Genomic DNA, 20689 nt, shown 5'->3' on the forward strand with positions numbered 1-20689 from the left:
TTAGTGTTATTTATGTTACGACTGGGCGTAAATCACCTAAATAGAGGGTCTGAGAGGTAATATTATGTACGAAGTTTCGTAAAGTTAGCGGTTCCAAATATAAAAGACCAGATCACAGCCAACCATATTCTTAACCTATCAGGTTGCAGAATTTTCTCATCACTGGAGGATCGTCTATCATAATATTTTTCTGTAATGCTAGTCAAAACGAGTGTCAATGTGGTTTATGAGTTCCCCCCCGAGGCAATTCTTGTGCGCTTGGTCTCCACACCAAATGCACGCTCATGCATGGGGGCACATTTGCCGCGACCCTAGGCGCACAGCTCGTGCGTATGCCTCTTGGTTGCTAAATTCACATTGAGGTCTGTCTAAGGGTTCGTGAACATTTCCCTTCCCTTGTTCCAACCATCCTGATAACTCCTCTTCCTTCCCCTTCCCTTCCTTCCCTCTATCCCCTCCCTTCTTCCTCCCGGGCCCTGGGACCGCCTAGCTGGAGGCTACCGAACCTCCAGTGATGGCGGTAGGGCCCACCAACTCATCAGGGGCTGCCGTGATTGCTAAGCCGGGGGATCGCCTATACATCATTAGCGGGGTACCCCCGGTGATAACCACGGCAGTTCCCTAGAAAAAAAAATGTGCTTTATGTCGATGAAGCTACGACAAAAACATGGTCTATTAATAATGCTGATTATAATAACAATTTTTTACAAAACCAATTAGTATCGCTGTACATGTCAGGTGTTAACTCTTGAACTTCCGCACTCGATACGTTCGATTACATCAGAAACAATTTGTTGTGCGAACGCTTTACTAATGGCTTTACTCCATACAGTGAAAGATTTTCCAAGAATTTTTACAACTTTACCATTTTACTTTACGCCTTTATCTCTCACAGAGACATTGAAAGGAGTACTATCAAAGCTAAACTGGCTCATTAATCTTGTAGATATTCTCTACAACATGTTTTTTATATGCGCACATCAAATTAACCCCACTGAACATCACCGTAAACGGAGATGGTACCAGATAGAGTGTCGACTGACGAGAGATGATTATCCCTCGCCACTCGATACAATTACGCATGTTTGAAACTGGAGATACACAGGCTGATGGTGGAACGAAACACTTTCATTAGCCCCTACCACGGGACTTGAACCTTATATACGTGCGTAATGCGTACACAATTATCCTACCAAGTCATTTTTCTTTAGCTCTACCACTTCCGGTGACTCTCTTTTCGAAACTCACGTAAAACCAATTATTTTAAATTGTTTTCACCGCCAACTCCGACATGTCGAACTTTGCTTTATCTTCGCGTGCCGTGTGAGGCGTCAGCAGAACGTCACGTAAGTCACGCGCGCGGTATTAATTGTCTCCCGCGAGACTGCCACGAGAGGCATCCGACGCGAGGTGAGAATACTAACGTATAGACGGAGAGCTAGGAGACGGAAAATGTTCAGTTACGGTTATGAGAAAATAACAGGTATTTGGGTGTATATCAGCCCGACATAATTATGGCGATTGACAAGGGGTATTCATCACTCGTGATTCGACATTTTCTGGACCCTTCTCCTCATACCATCAAGTACAGCGGGGTCACATCGATATGCTGGTATAAAAAAATAGGCAATAGATCGCGCTGACGTCTTGATAATTATTTATCAAAGTATGTACAGATGCTCACATTTATCATTGATTGTGGTGAAGTGTAAGTAAGTAAAGTACAAAATATACCTCTCTCAAATGATAAAAAACAATTACGATCATCCTCCTCAACTGCCCCATCATTTTTTGCTCATCACAAACAATAAAAATCAACAAATTTAAGCAGCGACACTATTAAATCCATTTTTTTCCTTCATAAATTATAAATTCCTTTACTACCTTCAGCTAGTAACAAGTATGTCAAGTGAACAGTAGCAGCATCATTACGAGCGTGCGAACTGTGCCACTTCCTGCGCGGGTGCGGTTGCAGCGTGTTCGGGCCATTGTGCGAACACGTCGGATGTGTCACGTCATATGATTTATTGCGAACCACGGGATATTGTGAGGTTTTTGCATTCCCGCGACCTATATTCATAACATTATCATCACTCTGTTTCATTGTCCTATTATTAAGGATGGGCTTCTGCTATCCTCCGGGAGGTGTTAGGTTTTCAACAACTTACTGCACTTCTAATAATTTTGAACCTTAAAAATCTTATGCATCAAGAGAGAAGATCATAAAATTTCAGTAAAATAATAATGAATGTGTATTGAAATTAACATATTTATAACAATAGCTGGAATATCCAGAAACACTAAAGATAATGTCATTAAGTATAAGTTTTATTAATGAGCCCAGGTTAGCAAACTGGCTGGTGGAACTTTAAACAAGAAATGATTACCACCGTCCATCACCCACAATAATGAAACCGTGAAAACATTGCCTAATTTTGATACAACGAAAAAATATTGCAAATGTAAGCGAGATATATACATCTAACAGTTGAGTTGAGGTATGTGTTATTTTGTAGTATTTTTCTTAGTTCGCCTTATTTTAAAAAAACAGCTTCAACTTTTCACCTGCTTTGACACCTGCGCTCAGCTCCCGGACTATCCGCCTTGGCTACGTGTTCGCACGTCGGTCTAACGTCCATAACCCACAGCTCCTTCTAATTTAATATCATCGTTAAGGGACCGACCCTCTTCGAAACTTCTTTCAATACCTCTTCCTAAGCAATATACACTTTAAAACAAAAGGTATAGAGTCATAACTCGAACAGAAATTCGATGCCGTAAATTAAATGTCTTGTCTAATTTTGGCTCAATCGATATGACTTATTGTTATAAGGGGTCTTCCATTTGCATGATAATATTATGTCCCTACAAAGGACAGTGATTTGTTAACTTATTGTGTTAAGCGCCATCTGTGAGAGGGCGCCGGCACTCCATTGTAACATTATTACTATACATTGTTCGTAGATGGCGGTAGAGTTACGATTGAATATTTTGAATGGATGCCGGTACTCGGTGTTCAATCGTTCAATTGTTTTTGTTTAATATTTTTTATTTTATTTTGGTCAAAGGTGCTTTGTGCACAAGTATACAAATAATAAAATTCCTCGCTCAAATAGGATACATCCAGAAATGCAAGGCGGCTTAATTCTAGCTATAACTGACAAGGTCAAACCTAACTCTCTTGTGCAGTATGTATTACCTATCTTAGGAAGCAATGGCTACTTTACATGTATTAAGTATCTACCTTCCAACGTTAACCATCTTTCTGCAGAACACTTTTATACGCCTGTATCATAACATAATTTTATTTGACAATCAACAAGGACCTCTATAATTACGTAAGTATGAAATAATCTAACTAGTGTTTCAAAACTAACAGGCCCGGAGAAGAGACAGGGAGACTCATAATAGATCTTTTAGTCTTGCCCACATCTTTTTTACCTCATTTGTCTGAGGATTTTTGGTGAATATTGAAGAGTCTTCTAGGACGGACCCAAATTTAGTCTGACTCTAAAATACGTATAGATGGCGCTTGCCTCCGTGGCGAACTACGGAAGTACAGAAGGCTTTAAAAATCGCTATAGTGATTTAGGGACTTTTGTAATGAGATAGGCCACGAACAACGCCCAGTTGACCATCATAATGAAAAATATTACTTCTTAAATGTTATCAATACTTATGTAGGTTAGGTAATGGACAATATAAAGTACATTACCTTTTGCTTGTCGAGCTGGTGCAGGATGTCGTCGACGTCGCCGACGGCCACCGACTGAGCGCGCAACATGTCCACCTCCACCGACACCCAGTCGCGGATCTGTACAACATTCACCGTCATTACAACATAACACAGAAATAAAACTCTAGGAGCAGTTCGGTTAGATTTGAAGATCAGGGTATGGACTGCTTCTATGATGTGGATCAACCATTAGGATACAGCATGAGGATCTGCTTTTAAATCCTAGGTGGGGCAACATTTTATATGACTCTTAAGCGAAATATCGAATATAAATAGGTCACCAATGCCTTACCAGTTGTCTTTTTATAGAGTAAATATACCGCAAATATAACAAGAAAAACAATGATAACATATTTCGCATTCCAAAAGTACACATCCGACCCATAAAGGCAAAAGAATTTAAATAAATAAATAAATTACATAACATCAACGAGAACATGCGATATAAATTCAATGCTTAATTGGAAAGTTTGTAACAAAATCGCCCATCGCCGAGTCGCTTTACAAAATAAAATACATAAACTCCATTTATTAAACCGTAGCGAATGTTACCTTTTGAAACGATATTTCAAACCGATACGTGGATTAGAGCATGCACCAGCGATCCAAATACACGAATACATTTATTACCACTGGCTATTAAATCAGCTTTGGTTTTACGTATTGAAAGCTTTAAATTATCATTTGCATAGCTTTGAAAGTAAATAGTTGTAGCACTCGTAAAACTAATCATAGAGGAAACATTTATCCACCGCAGCGATAAACGGCTGCAATTAGTGTTAATTAACCACTGTACCATTAAATATTTTGAAAAACAACCTAGAAACAAACCTCATGACTGATAAAATATGTTGATTTGTAAGACCTTCTATTTAACTTCTTCAATTAGATAATGAGTAAATGAAGGAAATGTATTAAAAACAAAGAGTAGTAAAATTATATCGAGCCGACGTGGAATGATAGTCAGACAAAAATTTCAGGCTCATGCGACACTGATGCGACACTGTTACTGAATTTACCGTGAAGTAGCAAAACACTGCAAAAAGCAACTGTAAATTATTATTATTATTTTTCCTTGCGTAATTGAATGCGCATATTGACATATTTTTTGTAAATATGTTATTTTTGTATTAATATGTAAGAACGCTGTGACATCTTGTCATACAAACATTTCAGATAAGAGAACGACTTATTACCTATTGGTAATAACTTTTGAAGCACAAATATGGTCCTTATGTCCGGTATATAACTAACTATACTATTTATTTCTTTGTTTGAAAACTATTAGGATGAATATAGGTACAATGATTAAATTTCAGAATTTGGATGATAACTATTTATTGAGCTAAAAGACAATATTTCATACGAAAAATGTCACATAAAAGTATTTCTACAAATCAAAAAAGATCCCAGCAGCCTAACATCAAACACAAATCCAAATATAATATCCCTTCAGGCACAACTCAAATATCGCTGTACCCACATCAGTATCATCTGTAAGAGATTACGCGCCGCGCCTCCGGTCGGCTGCGCGACTCAAAAACATTCCGACATTTTATAGTTTTCCGATAGGGTCCCGGCCGCGGGTCCGCGCGTTATGTTTGCGATGCGCCCCGTCTCGTGACCGCACTGCCAACTGATTTACATGATGGTAAACATACGGGCGGATATCGGTGCTGGAAACGCTGCGACTATTCACTGAGTCTATGATGTATGGTGAGAACTTGCGTGATGTTTTACATTCTACATCGGGATTGTTTAGTTATAATTTTTCAGACTTGCTACGTGGCAATAATTAAAATTTCTGGGCATGTTGGTATGTTTACATTCACTAAGCTTACTATAAAGCGTGTGACTTAAAAAAATCGCTTAAACTTATAAAATATTTTCTCTATAGTGTTAAACGAAATATTGTCCGGTACAATTCATATGAATCCTAAAAAGGTCCTCATGAGGCGAGTCCGGGCGGGCGCGGCGGATCGTATCGGGCGCGTGGTTTGCCGCTTAAAGGTGACCTCTCCCGCTATCATTCAATGGAAAACGGATAAGCGCCGGCTTCAGGGAATATCCACTATTGGTTTCTGGGTTTTGTTTCGAATATCTCATGAGAGAGGATTTTATAAGACAAACTAATTTAATTTACATTCACGTTTTTAAAGATTTTATGACGAAGTGAGTAGAGCTTCTGATTGTAAACGAACGATGCGATTGCGTAATAGAAAAACATCACCCAAAACTATGCGTGACTCCAATATACCTAAAATATGTAATGTAAAGAAAACACAATATTTCCTTAACATAATAATACTTAGATTACCGTATATCAACTAATTTCTCGCATACAAAATACTCACATATTAGCATTATTATTTGATACAAATAATTTACGAAGATAATATTTGACGCAAAGCAACACAGCAATCAAAACGGAATCGAACAGCTTCCAAAGACATATTCGTGAACGTTGAATACGGCTGCAGCCGTCCCGAGATGACGCGCTCTCGATCCTCTGGGGGAATTTGGCACTCGAGATGGATAGAGCCTGCGAATTGCGACCGACCTCTCGCCTCTCGCCGCCTCTCGGCAAGAGGCCGGGTTCAAAGCGCATGTTTATCGAAACAAGTTTAGGCTGCAGTAAATCCACTGAAATGTGCACCGAAATTTATACGTTTTCGAGATTTAGTTCCTGCATTTCCTCGACAACTATTTGATTTTGAATGGAATTTGTTTGAAGTATTGTAAATATATTATAGATAACCTAGAAATGTTTTGTGGCATCAGGTATCTTATAAATCCTTGCTCGATTCCACGCTACCCATAAATAAATGGTTACAGTAGATGTTATGAGCAAATAGTAACGAGCGTGTTAAACTGTCGAAGAGCTACTAAGGCGAAAGAAGAAAGAGAAAGAACTTATAAAATACTCCGTTAATACTGTACTATTATATCAAGCAAGCAAACAAGCGTTAATATATTTCAATAGATCGCGTTTTACATGGGCACGGCAAAGTTACCCCACCTGATGGTAGACGGACTGAGGTTCAGAAAAAATATAGACGACAGATAATTACTCCTTGTCAGTAGACATAATTATGCCAGCCCGTTTATACCGCATATACAAAGGCTCATCTCGGAACACGACACACTTAAGTGGGCCACTATGGTGGGTTTTAACACCTTGTATACGGTTGTTGCTATAAAGGCGGATACAACATATACCCTAGCACCAACAAATAATACGATAGCCGTACAGTACCTGCTGCACGGTGGTGTCGAAGTGCGCGAGCAGCGCGGCCGGCGACTGCTGCGAGGAGCGACGCCGCCCCGACGACCGCCCGCTCCAGTCTGCAACAAAAACACACATTTAACGTACAAACTTACAACATAACGTCGTGCTGTAAAGCTGGGATGCAACTAATGCTCACATATAATTTATTTACAATATCTAGAGATGTGATAGTATATGGTAAATTATTGCTGTATAAGGTACATCAATACAAAAAACACAATAATATATAATGTTTCATTTGAAGTGAAAAAAATACTTTTTGAACTAGGAAAGAACCCAGCTTGCTTCAAATCTTAAGTACGCTGTCGCCAAAGTCAATAGAAAACTTAATGCGTATAAAATTGTGTACTCTATTTAAGACTCGTGACGAGAGAACTTCGTCATTAAAAGTGACAACTGATTTGAAACTGTCAAATGTTCTGTAAGTGTCGACGTCTAAGGTGTCGACAGTCGAAACAACTCGACAAAGTTTATGATTGGCCTCGCGACAACCGACGCGAACAGAGTGGAAATAAAACTTATTGTTTCGAGAGAACAGTGGGGTAAGAAAAGTGTAATATATAAAATATTAGCTTGAAAGTGGTATTAAATCCTTATATATTTATGAAGTGCAAGTAAAATATTATGCGGTGGTGGATATTATAACTTGTTTTCGTTAAATAATATAAAAGCTTTAAATTATTCGATAAACTTTCATATTTAAATATTTGTTGAATAACACACATAAGTTTTAAATTCAACGCCACAAAATTCTTAAAAGCATACACCAAAAAAAAACTAAATGACATCGAATAAAATACCTTTAATCTCCGTGTGAGCACAAAATAGAAACGAAGCAAAAATAAATTAATCTGCGCAGCAAAGAGTTTGAAAAATGAATCTGTATTCGTAGCGGAGGCAAACGTTAACTCGCTACTTGTGACGTCACATGGCAATTAATGCAATGCGCCGAACACCGGCAAAACGGTGCACGAGCGGCGCAGACGTAAAGGAAATAGAAAACTAACTGAACGACATAAAAGGACATCTCGTTTCCCTTTTAACAGCCTGTTTTTCAAATTTGGAGAGTGAGAGCGACGCTGTGTGTTCCGGTTTAGCCGGCTGCTCCGGGCTGGCCGGCCGGGCCGATTGTCCGGACGGACGGCAGGACCGGCGACAGGAAACAGACTCGCAATCGAACGGTAGGGAAGTGACGCCCCTGCCGTCGCTACCGGCATTGGATCAACTTTGTGCATTTAGATATGCAGTGAGAGCGAGTACGCTTTAATTAATGATTTGAGTTGGAAGTTCAATTGAAGCATTATTACCAGTGGAACTTTGAGATAAGTCTCTCCAATACTTTTATTATCAAGATTTATTTTAAAATTAAAAATGTAAATGTTTGTCTCACAATATAAATTTATAAAAAGTTAATCTGTGACTTCAATAAATAAACATGAAACAGTGAAAAAGTCATTTTGTTTACCCATTAAGAAAATCTCTGAGTTGCGATGCCACTCTCGGGGAAGAGCGCTACGTGCTACGTAAATACGCTCTCGTAGCATGTAGGTCGGAGATAATGAGTGGATGCGTAGCGTTCCGATCAGGCTACATTTATAAGTACCCGCTACGCAAGTGCGTAGAGCTACGTACGTAAATACATACAAAATAATATTATTCAACAATCATTTTAATTATTATAACAAGTCGGACAACTGAAATTCGGTTGTGGAACTTTCACAAAAGTTAATTGCAGTATCTGTTCTCTTTACCAAAAATGTTTTGTAAATTTTCTTTTAAATTCTTCTGAAGTAATTTAGGTCCCGTAAGCCACAAGCAGTGTTTTCGTCAAAGACTTTTCCGTATTTATATTTTCAGGGTAAAATAATTATTTTGATCATTAAATTTTGCATCTTCGTGTTATCTTACTTTTACTAGAATTTTAATTTGAAGTCTGAAACTGGTTTACAATCATATCTATACCTATGTATAACTTTACTATTTGGTATTATATATTGTGACCTGTATTGTGTGTGCAACGGCATAAATTAATGTAATTGCCTCCACAACTCTCTCCTCCCTACTACGCGTTGTTATGAAAAACAAATAAGTAAATACAAATAAATCTCTGCGCGATTTAATTCGCTTGTTCACTGCAATAGTGTCTAACCTTTCCTAATTGGCAAATCGCGTGCACAGAACAAAACAGAACAGAACAGAATAACAAACTGAGTCAGCAAAAAACTCTGGAGTTTGCCAAACAACTGATGTTTGAACAAATATCCGGCGGAGTTGGCTTGTTGCTAAATTAACTGTAGTTTTGATCTATTTGTAGCAACTGGTGATTTTTGACAAAGTTTTTTTCGGAAAATGGCGTTTCAATCGAAGGAATTGTCATAATTACAAATGAAAATTCTACAATTGTCCAACTAGTTGTATTTGTTGTTTGTTTATTGTTTGGACTAATTTTGAAGTTTTCTCTAGAAGTTAGTCGAACATGTTAATTTTAAGATAAATTCACCCACGGCTGTAATCACCCATTTTAATGATTTTCTAGAATATTAAAGACTAATCAAACAACACCATAAACAAATAAATTACAACTCTTTCAGTATTATACAAAACGAGAAAAACAATACTTAATATAATAGTAAGCAGCACGACTGTCTATAAACACGCATCACACTAGCACATTAAATCACAAGCTATACTGAAAATGGCATTCCAAATAACACTTCATAACAGTATTATTCACTGCAGTACGTTCGTGACAACCCTACACACGTTGAATGCAATTCTAATGTATTTATCGCGCGCGGGTGGATGTCGTTGCACTATAATTGGCTGATCGCGGCAAGTATTCCTCCCCTCCCCCGCAGCAGCCCCCCCCCCCCCGCGCCCCGCGTCAGCCCCGCCGCCGCCCGGCGCCACGAGGGTTCCGTCAAGACACATTAGCACACACTGATATAAATCAGTCTTTTAAAATACAGCTGCTATTAAGGCTTTATAAACAAGCTGCTGATTTGTGGTCATAGGTTTTAGCACACATATAGTAATAAATCCTTGTAAATACTTTTTTTTTGCTCCAGCAAAATAGGCTCCCGCACGCAGGACATGCGAAACGGCACAAACTGAGTGGCCCATGCTTAAGTAAAGTACAAAATCAGTACTGAATAACAGCAGTGCTAAAGTAGTAATTTATTAACAAATGACTCACCTACATTTTACACTACTATTAATTATTCCATCGTTTTGAATATGAACACAAATATCTCCAAAATGGATCCAGCTTATTAATGTGTTTGAAATTCGTAACTTATTAATGATTTTAACAAGTTAATCGAGTGGAATAATCCGTCGGTGTAACGTCGTTAAGTCCTGGACGGTAAGCCTGTACAAAGTTGGTAAGACACATCTCGTGTTTTTCCTCGAGTTGGCTCAAGTTAGATGAGCCGTCCGCTCCCACAGCATTCGTGGTCTTTACGAGACTTCAGGAAAAGGTTTTTTTAATGAGAAAAAGTTTGGTTTGAGCGTAATGTTTACACAATGCTCTTATTTAAAAAGACAAACAGGATGCTTGATTTTGAAGGGTTGGGTTTACTGTAAATTGTCCCTTTAATTAATGAGATTAGATCTGGGCCTGCCAGTGTCATCTCATACTGACTGTGATTGGGGATATCCTCGAAAATTACAAAATATGTGAAAAGATTTTCTATAAGTAATGTATTATATATATATATATTTTTTTAGCAACTTTTTCTGAATAGGTCATACATTCCTAGAGGTTGTACTTGGAGTGGGTGCCTGGTAATGCTCGAGGTACGATCCACTTATCTTTTATCGAGCATCTGGCATCAAAAGTTGTGACATAATATTAGACCTGAATGACACATGTGTGATCTAAGAGAGAAAGTTATGCTCGATATGACGTCAAAATTGTGTCACTCGCTCTGAATGATTTTCAAGAAGATTAATTAATTGAAATAAATTCGCCTAGTATCTGCAGTACTGGATACATCCCCGCCTACACCTTTTATATACTAAGCTGAATGAATTAAAAAATACACACAAATTAACTTACATAAATTTTACTATGCTTTTAAACTCTACGGATTTAAATAATTATTTTCACACCGGCACGGCTTGTGAAATTTTAATAACGTCAGAGGCTTATGTTTTGGTTAATCACGGCTTAACAGTTAATATTAACCGGCGGTGAGTCAGTTAAACTGCCACCTCGGTCGGTAAGTGCGGTTATACCACACCCTGATTTAGGGTTGGCACACGGTGGAAATACGCTGACGTCACTCTCTACGATTAGCGAAGGGTTGTCCTGCGACAGTAATGTTGTTTAAGTTATAAAGACACACCGCATAAACTTGTATAGTGTAAGTTTTTGAAGATTTAGAAGTACAAATTAATGTAATACATACATCCACTCTTACGAACACAGCCTGTATTCGTCATCAGTGGCGAAAGATAAAGTTTGCCGAAAGGGAATGCGACACAACATATAGGTACTGATATGCATTTATACTGTCTACAAATCGTTCTAAGGATAATTAGATTCTACATAAAGGGAAGCCGACGGGAATCGGGTTATATGGTCCTTTCGCCACTACTCGTCATGTCAATTTTATGAAATTTAGAACAGCCTATTATCATCTTAAAAAAATATACAATTAAATTTTTAATATTAAATTGGCTTCAGGCTAAATCTACTCGATTTCTTCATATTATATGTTAATAAGGGCAATATTTTCACTTACAGTAGTTTTAATTATAATACTCTTACATAAAAAGCAAATACTAAAGTGATTTAGTGTGGAAAATGCACAAAGTTTCCTGCAAATATTTCAGCTTGCATAAGAGCAAGCGAATCGCGTGCGCGTCCTCCTCGCGCTTACACTCTGTCGTGAGCGTTAATCCTCGCAATAATCCGGGACAAAGCGCAGTCCCCGCGCGGTGCGGTGCGGCGCGGTGCGGTGCTGTGCGGTGCGTAGGCCGCGGGCCGCCCGAGTGCTCGGCTCACCCCTCTTCATTACCAGACATAGTCGCGAGACCGCTCCGATTAATTGTTCAAATCACCTTTGATTAAACGTATTTTGAAATATTAGACCCTTATTAGTGTTTGCCTTTCAAAAGACCAGTGTGAGCTGAAATCCCAAATTACAACTAAACTTTTTCCAGTCAAAACAACGAAAACAAAAACCCATTCGAGTCACTGCTACTGCTAGAAGGATAATTATTGAGAGCATTTTTACTTCTTACCGTTACACCGGCACTCTACAGACACGTAGAAAAACCATTGAAAATAAATCCAATTAATTCGCGCCAGAGTTGCGCCACGCTCCACTGCCTTAATAGCTTATCCGATACTATAGCTACTTTATTTTGTTTCCACAAAAGCTAAGGCACGAACTTAATAAATGCGCACTTTTTACGTAGTTTCGTTTGGAATTTTAATCGGGAACGACATGCTACCCCGCTACGGCGCTACGAAGCTACGGCGGCTACGCGACGCCAAAGGATTCCGTAGGGATTGTGGAAAATTCTCTACGTCTCGTGAAACAATAGAAATATGATTTTGCTCATATTCCGTAACTAGGTTAGACGTGCTTTGTTGCTGAGATACATAGAAAATACATTACACATTATGGTGAGAGGAAAATTCAATACAAAACATATTTGCCGCGTTCAGTTTTATAAAGAAATGTCCACAATAAACTACATTTGCGGTCGAATTTCGAACAAAAATAGTTTCATATTCGGGCCGTTATATTCCTCCGTATGTTCCGAAAATAAAATATTTTAGGTCACTACGTTATCCTAATATCCATTATGGTACATCTGTCGTGACTCGTGGAAGATATTATGCTAAACATTACGAGTTGTAGTCTGCTTTAGGACGCTACCAATAGACAGCATATTGGTAACGGGAAATATCTGAGTATTTAAATGTATAGTGATTTTAAATAAAATACATTAATATTCACTACCACTAAATGAGATTAGATATCATAATGTTATCATGATAATCGGAGTTAATTACCGAGATAAGCTACTGGACGAGACAAGCCGGCGTGTAAACATAATCGGAGAACACCTATCCTTAGTCACAACTTGCGCTACTCTTTACTATCGAGTGAACCTTACCGCAACGAAGAAACAGAACACGAACGAATCACATTTGGTGCTCCAATGATCCCAGTAATAAGTTTAGCGGTTTTTCCTCGCAGGATGACGCCGGCTCCCGTAAAGTTATTATTTTGTCTGCGTTCCTGCAATATTCCACACCTCTATAGAAATAGTCGCGTGGCTCCAGTCCGCTGAGACGCGAAGGCTCGCGGATTCAATTCTAACGTCTGCTTTGAATTGCACCTGACCTCCCCTCTATATCTTCCCCCCGCCCTCCAAATGTTTAGCTCGTCTAGACTAGCACTATATAGATTGAATCACGGAAAGTGAGAAAATTTTTATTCATAATTAAAGCAAATGGTGGGTGATTTGTATGTGAGTTTGGATGTTAGTTTTTTTAGTTCTGCTGTGATGTTATTACTGAGCAGTATGATACTTAGCATGTGAAAACATATTGTAAAGCATCAAGATAAAGAGTGACAATATATTAAAAACAATTAATTTGAATTTAAACATTGCCAAGTTAATAATAAAAATAACATATTCCTTGGTATTCATTTTATGAAAGTTCTAGTAAAATAATGTTATTGTTCGATCAACAAAAATCTCACAAATAAATGTCAAGTGACCATCGACGAGCTCCGCGCCGTCGGTGATGGATAATTAGTGTAGTGGGGGAGACTGGGGAGAGTACCACGGCACGTCAACTGGGGTCAATTTGTACTGATTGGCAGAAAGGGTACGCCGTTTTAAACTTTAATTGTTACCAATTAAACTCTTTACCGAAGTGACATAATTATGAATAATATGCGGTACAGCAATTTTCGTAGAGTTATAAATGATATTGTTTATTAAACATCTCTTTTTGATATGAGTAAAATCATTAAATAAAATTACCCCTAATTTTTTTTCTCAGAATATTAAGTACTCGGTTTGCTACAACTATTTACATAAACTGCTTTATTTCATTACTTCGTAGTTTATTCTGGTAGTGGTCCTCTTAAACGAGCTACAATAATAATATCTATTCAGGTCGATTAATATCGTGTATAAACCTACCCGTCCCGTGATGTAATGATATGTAATTCCGAATTGATCAACACGCAAAGAAGACAAAAATTTTGCTGCAATAAACAATCACAATATTTTTGTATATTAAATAAATAACTTGTCATAATAATAACTTAGCCTAAGAACTACAGGCATTGTGTGCGCGAACTGGACCGTGAGCGTGTTTTACACGGTGCGCTCGGCGGCGAGCGTTCACGGGCCGCTTGCGCCGCGCCGTCTCACCGCAAGCGCAGCGCGGGCTCCAGCCGGCCCGGGGTTGCCTCAGGGTTTAACGGGAATTGTACGAAAAATATTCTTTACACTGCATCATCCATATTCAACGAACCTTTTACGGCTGCAATGTTTAAGCTAACTTGTAGATATATCTAGCTACCAATCAAAGGAACTCACTTTTGGTATCGAAAGCTTCACACAAATTTTATTTTCTGACGTTAGAATTTACCCAGGATGAGACCGCACAACACGGCTGCTAATAATAAAATTGTACTACAGCGCTAATATTACCTATTGAGATGAAATACAGGAATTGCTTATTTTGACTCAAACTGGTCATGAACTTGTCTGCAAAAGCTTTAGAACCATAAATCCGGTAAGCCGGTACATGTGGCAACACTACTGGTTTAGCCACGCGTGTTGGCTCGAACATTATGTCGGATTTGATCCGGTCACCGCGCTGTTACACGGCGAGTAGCTCGGAAATGTTTAAAAATATATCGTAGAGAAGGTAAATGAGCAAATGGGTCACCTGATGTAATCACCGGAGAATAAAACGGGTTAAGAGTTATATTATGTACCAAGCTTTTAATTTTTATGGTCTAGCAAACGAACAAGTAGATCACCTGATGCCACGGTTAATGCAGCTAGAGGAATTTCATATTTATTATCTATACTACCAGATGACGTAGAAGGAGAGATTTGAGTTTTTGGGTGTTGGCAAACACCACCGACTCCTCGAAATGGTACATATAAAAATGGCACTTGAAAAATAACTATTTTAACTTCATTTCATAAAATAATTTAATTTCATTCGTCGTGTTATTTATGAGTGGTCCTATACCTTTCATCCATCTCCGGGAAATTTAATCCAATGCAAACGGTGATAGAAAAGCCTTCATAAAATCTTCCAGTTCACAAGGCAACAACCCAAGCACCTACAAATTGAATCCGCGCGAGTCACGAGCGAATCGGACGCGGCAAGCTGCAGCAATTCAATTGATAACAATAACGCGTTCATTACGCGACATGAATAATAGATGGCGCTGTAACACAATACCCGGATTGGAACTAATTTCATAACCAACGGGATTTTGGGTTGTGACAGACATAATACATTTTAACAATTACGTCATGAACTGGCAATTTAAATGTAATTTATATGTATACGGTTAAATATTCTCAAGGGGCTTGAAATATTTTAAGCTCTGGAATTATTTATTTAATGTTGTTTAAAATTTCCACTCGATCCCCAGAACAACTCTGACTTCTAAACTTATGTGTTCAAGTGTTAATTATCAATTTACAATCAATTACAGGTACATAAAAACTTCGTGAAGAAACTTAAGCTGACGAGTTACTTTTCAGATTTTTATAATTACTAGCTGTAGTGGATCAGTTTGCGGGTGGGATTTCTGACCTTCGTTAGTAGAGGAAACTCATATCCGGCAATGAAACATTATAAATACATTTGGTCTTGTAATATCTAATAGCACCGCGTGCACCGTAAATCATGCAGCGCGACGTCTCGTTCTAAAAAATCACATGGCGAGACCAGACGTACTACATTTGATAAGGGAGGGCGGCATTATTCTAGCGACTCTTATAATTTCTGTCATTGAAAAATATTATACCTATTTCGATATTTTCGATTCAAATTAAAAAAAATGGTGCATGCTTGCCCCAAATTAGACGCAAAACTATGCTAAATCCATATCTAATATCAGAAAATAGGAAGATATTTTGTCAGGCCTATGAGTGACAGGTACAGTTCTGCCTACCCCCCGCTGTAATAACAACGACTGCTCGCCGGCTGTACCCCCGGGCCGTATCACAGACATCCACTTGACATGTTAATCAACGCCACATCAATACGAGACAAGTTTGACTGAATATTGGACATTGTATTTTAGATTTTATGTTTTAAGGTCGAATTTTTGTTAATAAAGTTACATAATATCTATCACAAATGTAACCTACCCGAGTAATATTAGAAAGTTGTATTATTATGAAATTTGCATTTTTATTTGTTGCTCTTTGTCCGACGAATATTTCCAAAAGCTTTCGAAAGGTCGCTAAAGAAATAAACATAAAAAACCACAGTAGAATCTGAAAACTAGTTTTATTTCAACAGCAAACCTTCGCTGAGTATAAGTCATTATTATTTCATTAGTTTAAAAAATATAAAACAGTTAGTCGTCACTCTCGGTTCATCTGGACGAACCGCCACAAACATAGCTATTATGTACTTTTAAATCCCTACTGTTATACAGGGTTCTTACATATTTTTATTCATTTTACGTCTAACCTCCTTTCCGTTGTCCCTATTTTGGAATATTCTCGGTATGAAGTCAATGGCCCGCGAAGTAACACGCCGCCAGCCTGAATTCTTTATAATAAAAAGCTAATTTTCTTGGGTACTGAACAGAACTTGGTTTTATTTTAGTATACAAAATTTCAGAAGCTATAAATAGCCTTCAACTTTAATATTAAGAATAATGAATATTTTACATACTTGACCCCAAATTGAGTTTTATTTCGGGTACTTAGATGATCATACATCTAAACACAGCATTCATTGACTCGATGCTATGCATGAAGCAACCATACTGTCGTTAAATTATTTAACTACCAGGCAGCGCGTTGCACGCCATCTACCTATAACGTAGCGAAACGCTGACAAAATTATGCGACGCGATGCATTTTCATCGGTGTGCGTTCGGCTTAAATGACATTAGCAGTTATGCGTGCGATAACTTCAAAACAAACGCATAAAGGGGTTGCTTCGGTGTCGTCACGGGCGGTAATGGCGTCTGCCAACCGTCACACCCCGCAGCCAAATTGCACATCACAACACACAAGCAAAATCTCACCTTATGCCTAACTCGTAGATCCGCAAATCGATTGACCAAAGGTTTTAATGTCGCAGTAATGGAATGAAGTAATTGCGTGGAAATAATGATAATATTGTAAGAGCGAAAATGTGTTTGTGCGTCCGTTAGTGAATCACAGCGCTCCCTCGGCTGCGGTTATAACTTTTGAGATTGGGACGAAGCTTTCGTTCACATTATTTGGACACAATACATTGTTATGAAAATTAGGTACTATGGAACATGTTTGGAAACATTAGGATGAACAGGTTGTGAGACTGACAGGCAAGTATACTTGATCCGCACGAGTGTGAAAATATTTAAGTGAGATTGGATCTACATATATAACTGTTAGTATACAAAAAAAGACATATTGTTTTGATTTATAAGAAAGAAATCAGGGACTCGAACAACTTTTGGAGACTGAAAAGTCATTAGAATAACTTGGTAGAGTACAAGTGCATATTTATTAATCAGCCTACCTCCTCAAAGCTAACGGCGAGATGTAAAATCTGGGCTACAGATAAAAACGCAAAAGTGGAATGAAATAAACATGAGCGTATCCCGGGCCGTCGCTCTAACCGCGAGCCTAACCGTGGCCCGTAAAGCCTCGACCCTCGGTAATAAAGTTGCCGTCAAAACGTAAGTCACTGCGCCACCACGCCACTGAGCCCACACAACACGCCTTATTTATAATTTACGCAAGTGTAACAAAACATTAAATTAAGGTTGCAACTCAAATGTATTAAAGTCACATAATAAAAATAGTCTAATAATCTACGTTATGTGACCTAGTATGAGGATTGCTTTTGTCTACGTTTGTCTGATGATAACTGACTGCCTCTCAATTGTAGTAACACCACCAAAAACTTCGATATCAACATAAATTTCTTACCTTGTCACTTTAAAGAAAACAGCGTGAAGTCGAAACCACATCAAAGAGACAAATAGAAACTTGTGAAAACTATAAATAGTAAACATTTCGAGTATTAAACAGTAGATAAATTATATTCATTGTATAAAATTAAATCGTAACACACTTTAAAAGAAATTGAAGTAACGCAATATAATTCTTTTTTCAAATCGTATTTTCACGTACACAAAACGCAAAGGTATCATATAACATACAGCCATAAACGTTATTTAATTGGTTTATGCGCTTTGTGATTATAATATTCAAATTTATTTTACTTACCTTAACATGTTTTTTTTTTATTATTATGCATTTCACCTTTTAATTTATATAACTTTCAGTCGACTGTCAGTATACGATTTAAACTAAATACAATAGTCTTGTATTCGATATTAGTGTACTTATACAATTACTTATAGTAGAAAATACGCTTTTTATAAGTAATTGTATTATTGTATTATTAATGACTTTATTATGTGCAATAAATGTTATATCTTTGAATTTTTGATTCCATTTATCACTACATCATTAAATATATCTATCAGTAAGACCTCAATCGCACATGGCATAGAATGTATTCATGCCGGATCCTTATGATGCCCGCCTACATATAAACACTGCGAGATACGAGCTAATACCTTAAGTACTACTTCAGAAATGTACGTTCAGTTTCAAATGAGTAAGATGCAGTAATGGACGGCGGCTCGATGCCAACCCTTGTGAAATATTGGTGCAGAGGGCGCACCTGTGCTCGCCGCACACTATACGTGTATTTAATTAAATGTCTGAGTAATATGCAAACATTTTGGAATTTTATAAGTAATATGATGTGAATTAGAAATTTTCTTAGTTCAGTAATTTTATTACGCAAATGGTTCATACATCATACACCTATAAACGTTCTTTAATTGGTTTATATTAATTCTTACTGGAAGATTAATTAAACGAGCTATCATTAGTTAAAACATCATGTCTTGAAAATAATATCGATGCTACAGTTTCGCAGTGACGTCCTGACCTGCGAACATAAATTGTGATCCTTGTAGACTGTGGATGATGTGGTGAGGTATGTTTATGTAAATTTTGATAGAGTTAATACTATTGTTTGTTAATTTTGTCGAGCAGCTATTTGTTATCCCAAAATAAATCAGAATTAATGGACTATTTTTCTAGAATCTGTGACGTTTTTAAAATCCGAAATTACTATATTAAGTATGTTCAAAAAATGTAAAGGGATCCTTGCACCGGAAGGATGTCGCAAGCGAGCTTAACTTATTGCTATTACCCGCAGTCGACCACAGAGCCGGTCCACTGATCTAGTAACACAGATGCGCTGACCACGACGGTACACTATACAGTCTGTTCTAAGCATGCTCTTGACCGAAGATGTGAAAGATTCTATTCCTTTATTATTATAAATATTCTATAAGGAGCATCACGTCTGTCTTTTTTCAGGAGTAAGCGAAGGTATGACATATTCGCCTGATTGTAATATAAACTTTGAGTTTACATTGATATTGCAAATAAACTCATTAGTAGATACGGCAGTAGTAATCTATCGCAATGAAACTATATTGTGGACCTATGATCAAACCCCGGAAAGACACATAAAATTTAAATAAAAAATGTATTTTTTTTTCTAAATAGTGGTCATTTCTTTTTATCTTAGCTTCGGATGAAAATCTCGATTAATCCTTTAGGAGAAGTAGAAGCATGAATTTTTAATATTTTGCACAAATCTGAAACATCACACATTTAATAAAACTCCATCTTTCAATCAAAGCCCGTAATAAAAATATATAATATCCACAATTTCATCCAAACTTTCCCAATAAAAAGCGAAAGTAATTAACTTTAAAAAGCGGAATAAACGTAAAGGCCGAGTGTAATTACCGGCTCTGGGGCCAATAAAGGTGGTAATCCTGTGGCAAACATGTGGGCGGGATGAGCTCGGCCGCAGTCGGCGCCGCTAATCTTCGCATCTCAGCGATTGGGAGCCGCCGCACCGCCGCACCGCCGCCGCTCGCCGCGAGCCGGTCGCGGATTAGACGCGGTGAGGGACAACTCAAGAGCTTAAGTATTTTTTCCAACTAATGCTACTCAAGACCGGGGTGGTTGGCGCTAATTTTGGAGGCCTACGATCAACCATGGACGGCGGTAGGCTGATTAATTGATAGAAATTATTGACAAGACGAGCGAGCCACTTGTTTGATTGTAAGCTCCGGGAATACTAAGAGTATTTATCTATATGTCACAGGGATGGACGAAGAAAATATTAAAAGGGAAACAGAATATATACAAATAACTTATAGTACTGATGAGACAAGCAAGCAAAGCTAAATTTAATAATGTCATGTTAAAATAATAAAGTGGACTCTTAGCCACTGATATACAAAGTGTTTTTTAAATGAGAACAGAAGGGATAAATCCAAAATCATAGCCAAATATATATAATGATTTCCCTAGTGCTTTGCCTTTAT

At 37.8% G+C, this 20689-nt stretch overlaps 1 protein-coding gene across 2 annotated transcripts in view; it reads right to left on the minus strand.

The window, feature by feature from the left end:
- The window catches only part of LOC115444348 (dystrophin, isoforms A/C/F/G/H), a 530370-nt gene that overhangs the window by 435319 nt on the left and 74362 nt on the right, over positions 1 to 20689 (minus strand). For both annotated transcript variants that reach the window (XM_037447494.1, XM_037447493.1), the window contains exons 31-32: positions 6993 to 7081; positions 3716 to 3814 (exon numbers count right to left, since the gene is read on the minus strand). In XM_037447494.1, the coding sequence (XP_037303391.1) occupies positions 3716 to 3814; positions 6993 to 7081 (188 nt within the window). The remainder of the gene's footprint in view (positions 1 to 3715; positions 3815 to 6992; positions 7082 to 20689) is intronic.

Source organism: Manduca sexta, chromosome 6 (genome assembly GCF_014839805.1).
Source record: "Manduca sexta isolate Smith_Timp_Sample1 chromosome 6, JHU_Msex_v1.0, whole genome shotgun sequence".
NCBI lineage: Eukaryota > Metazoa > Arthropoda > Insecta > Lepidoptera > Sphingidae > Manduca > Manduca sexta.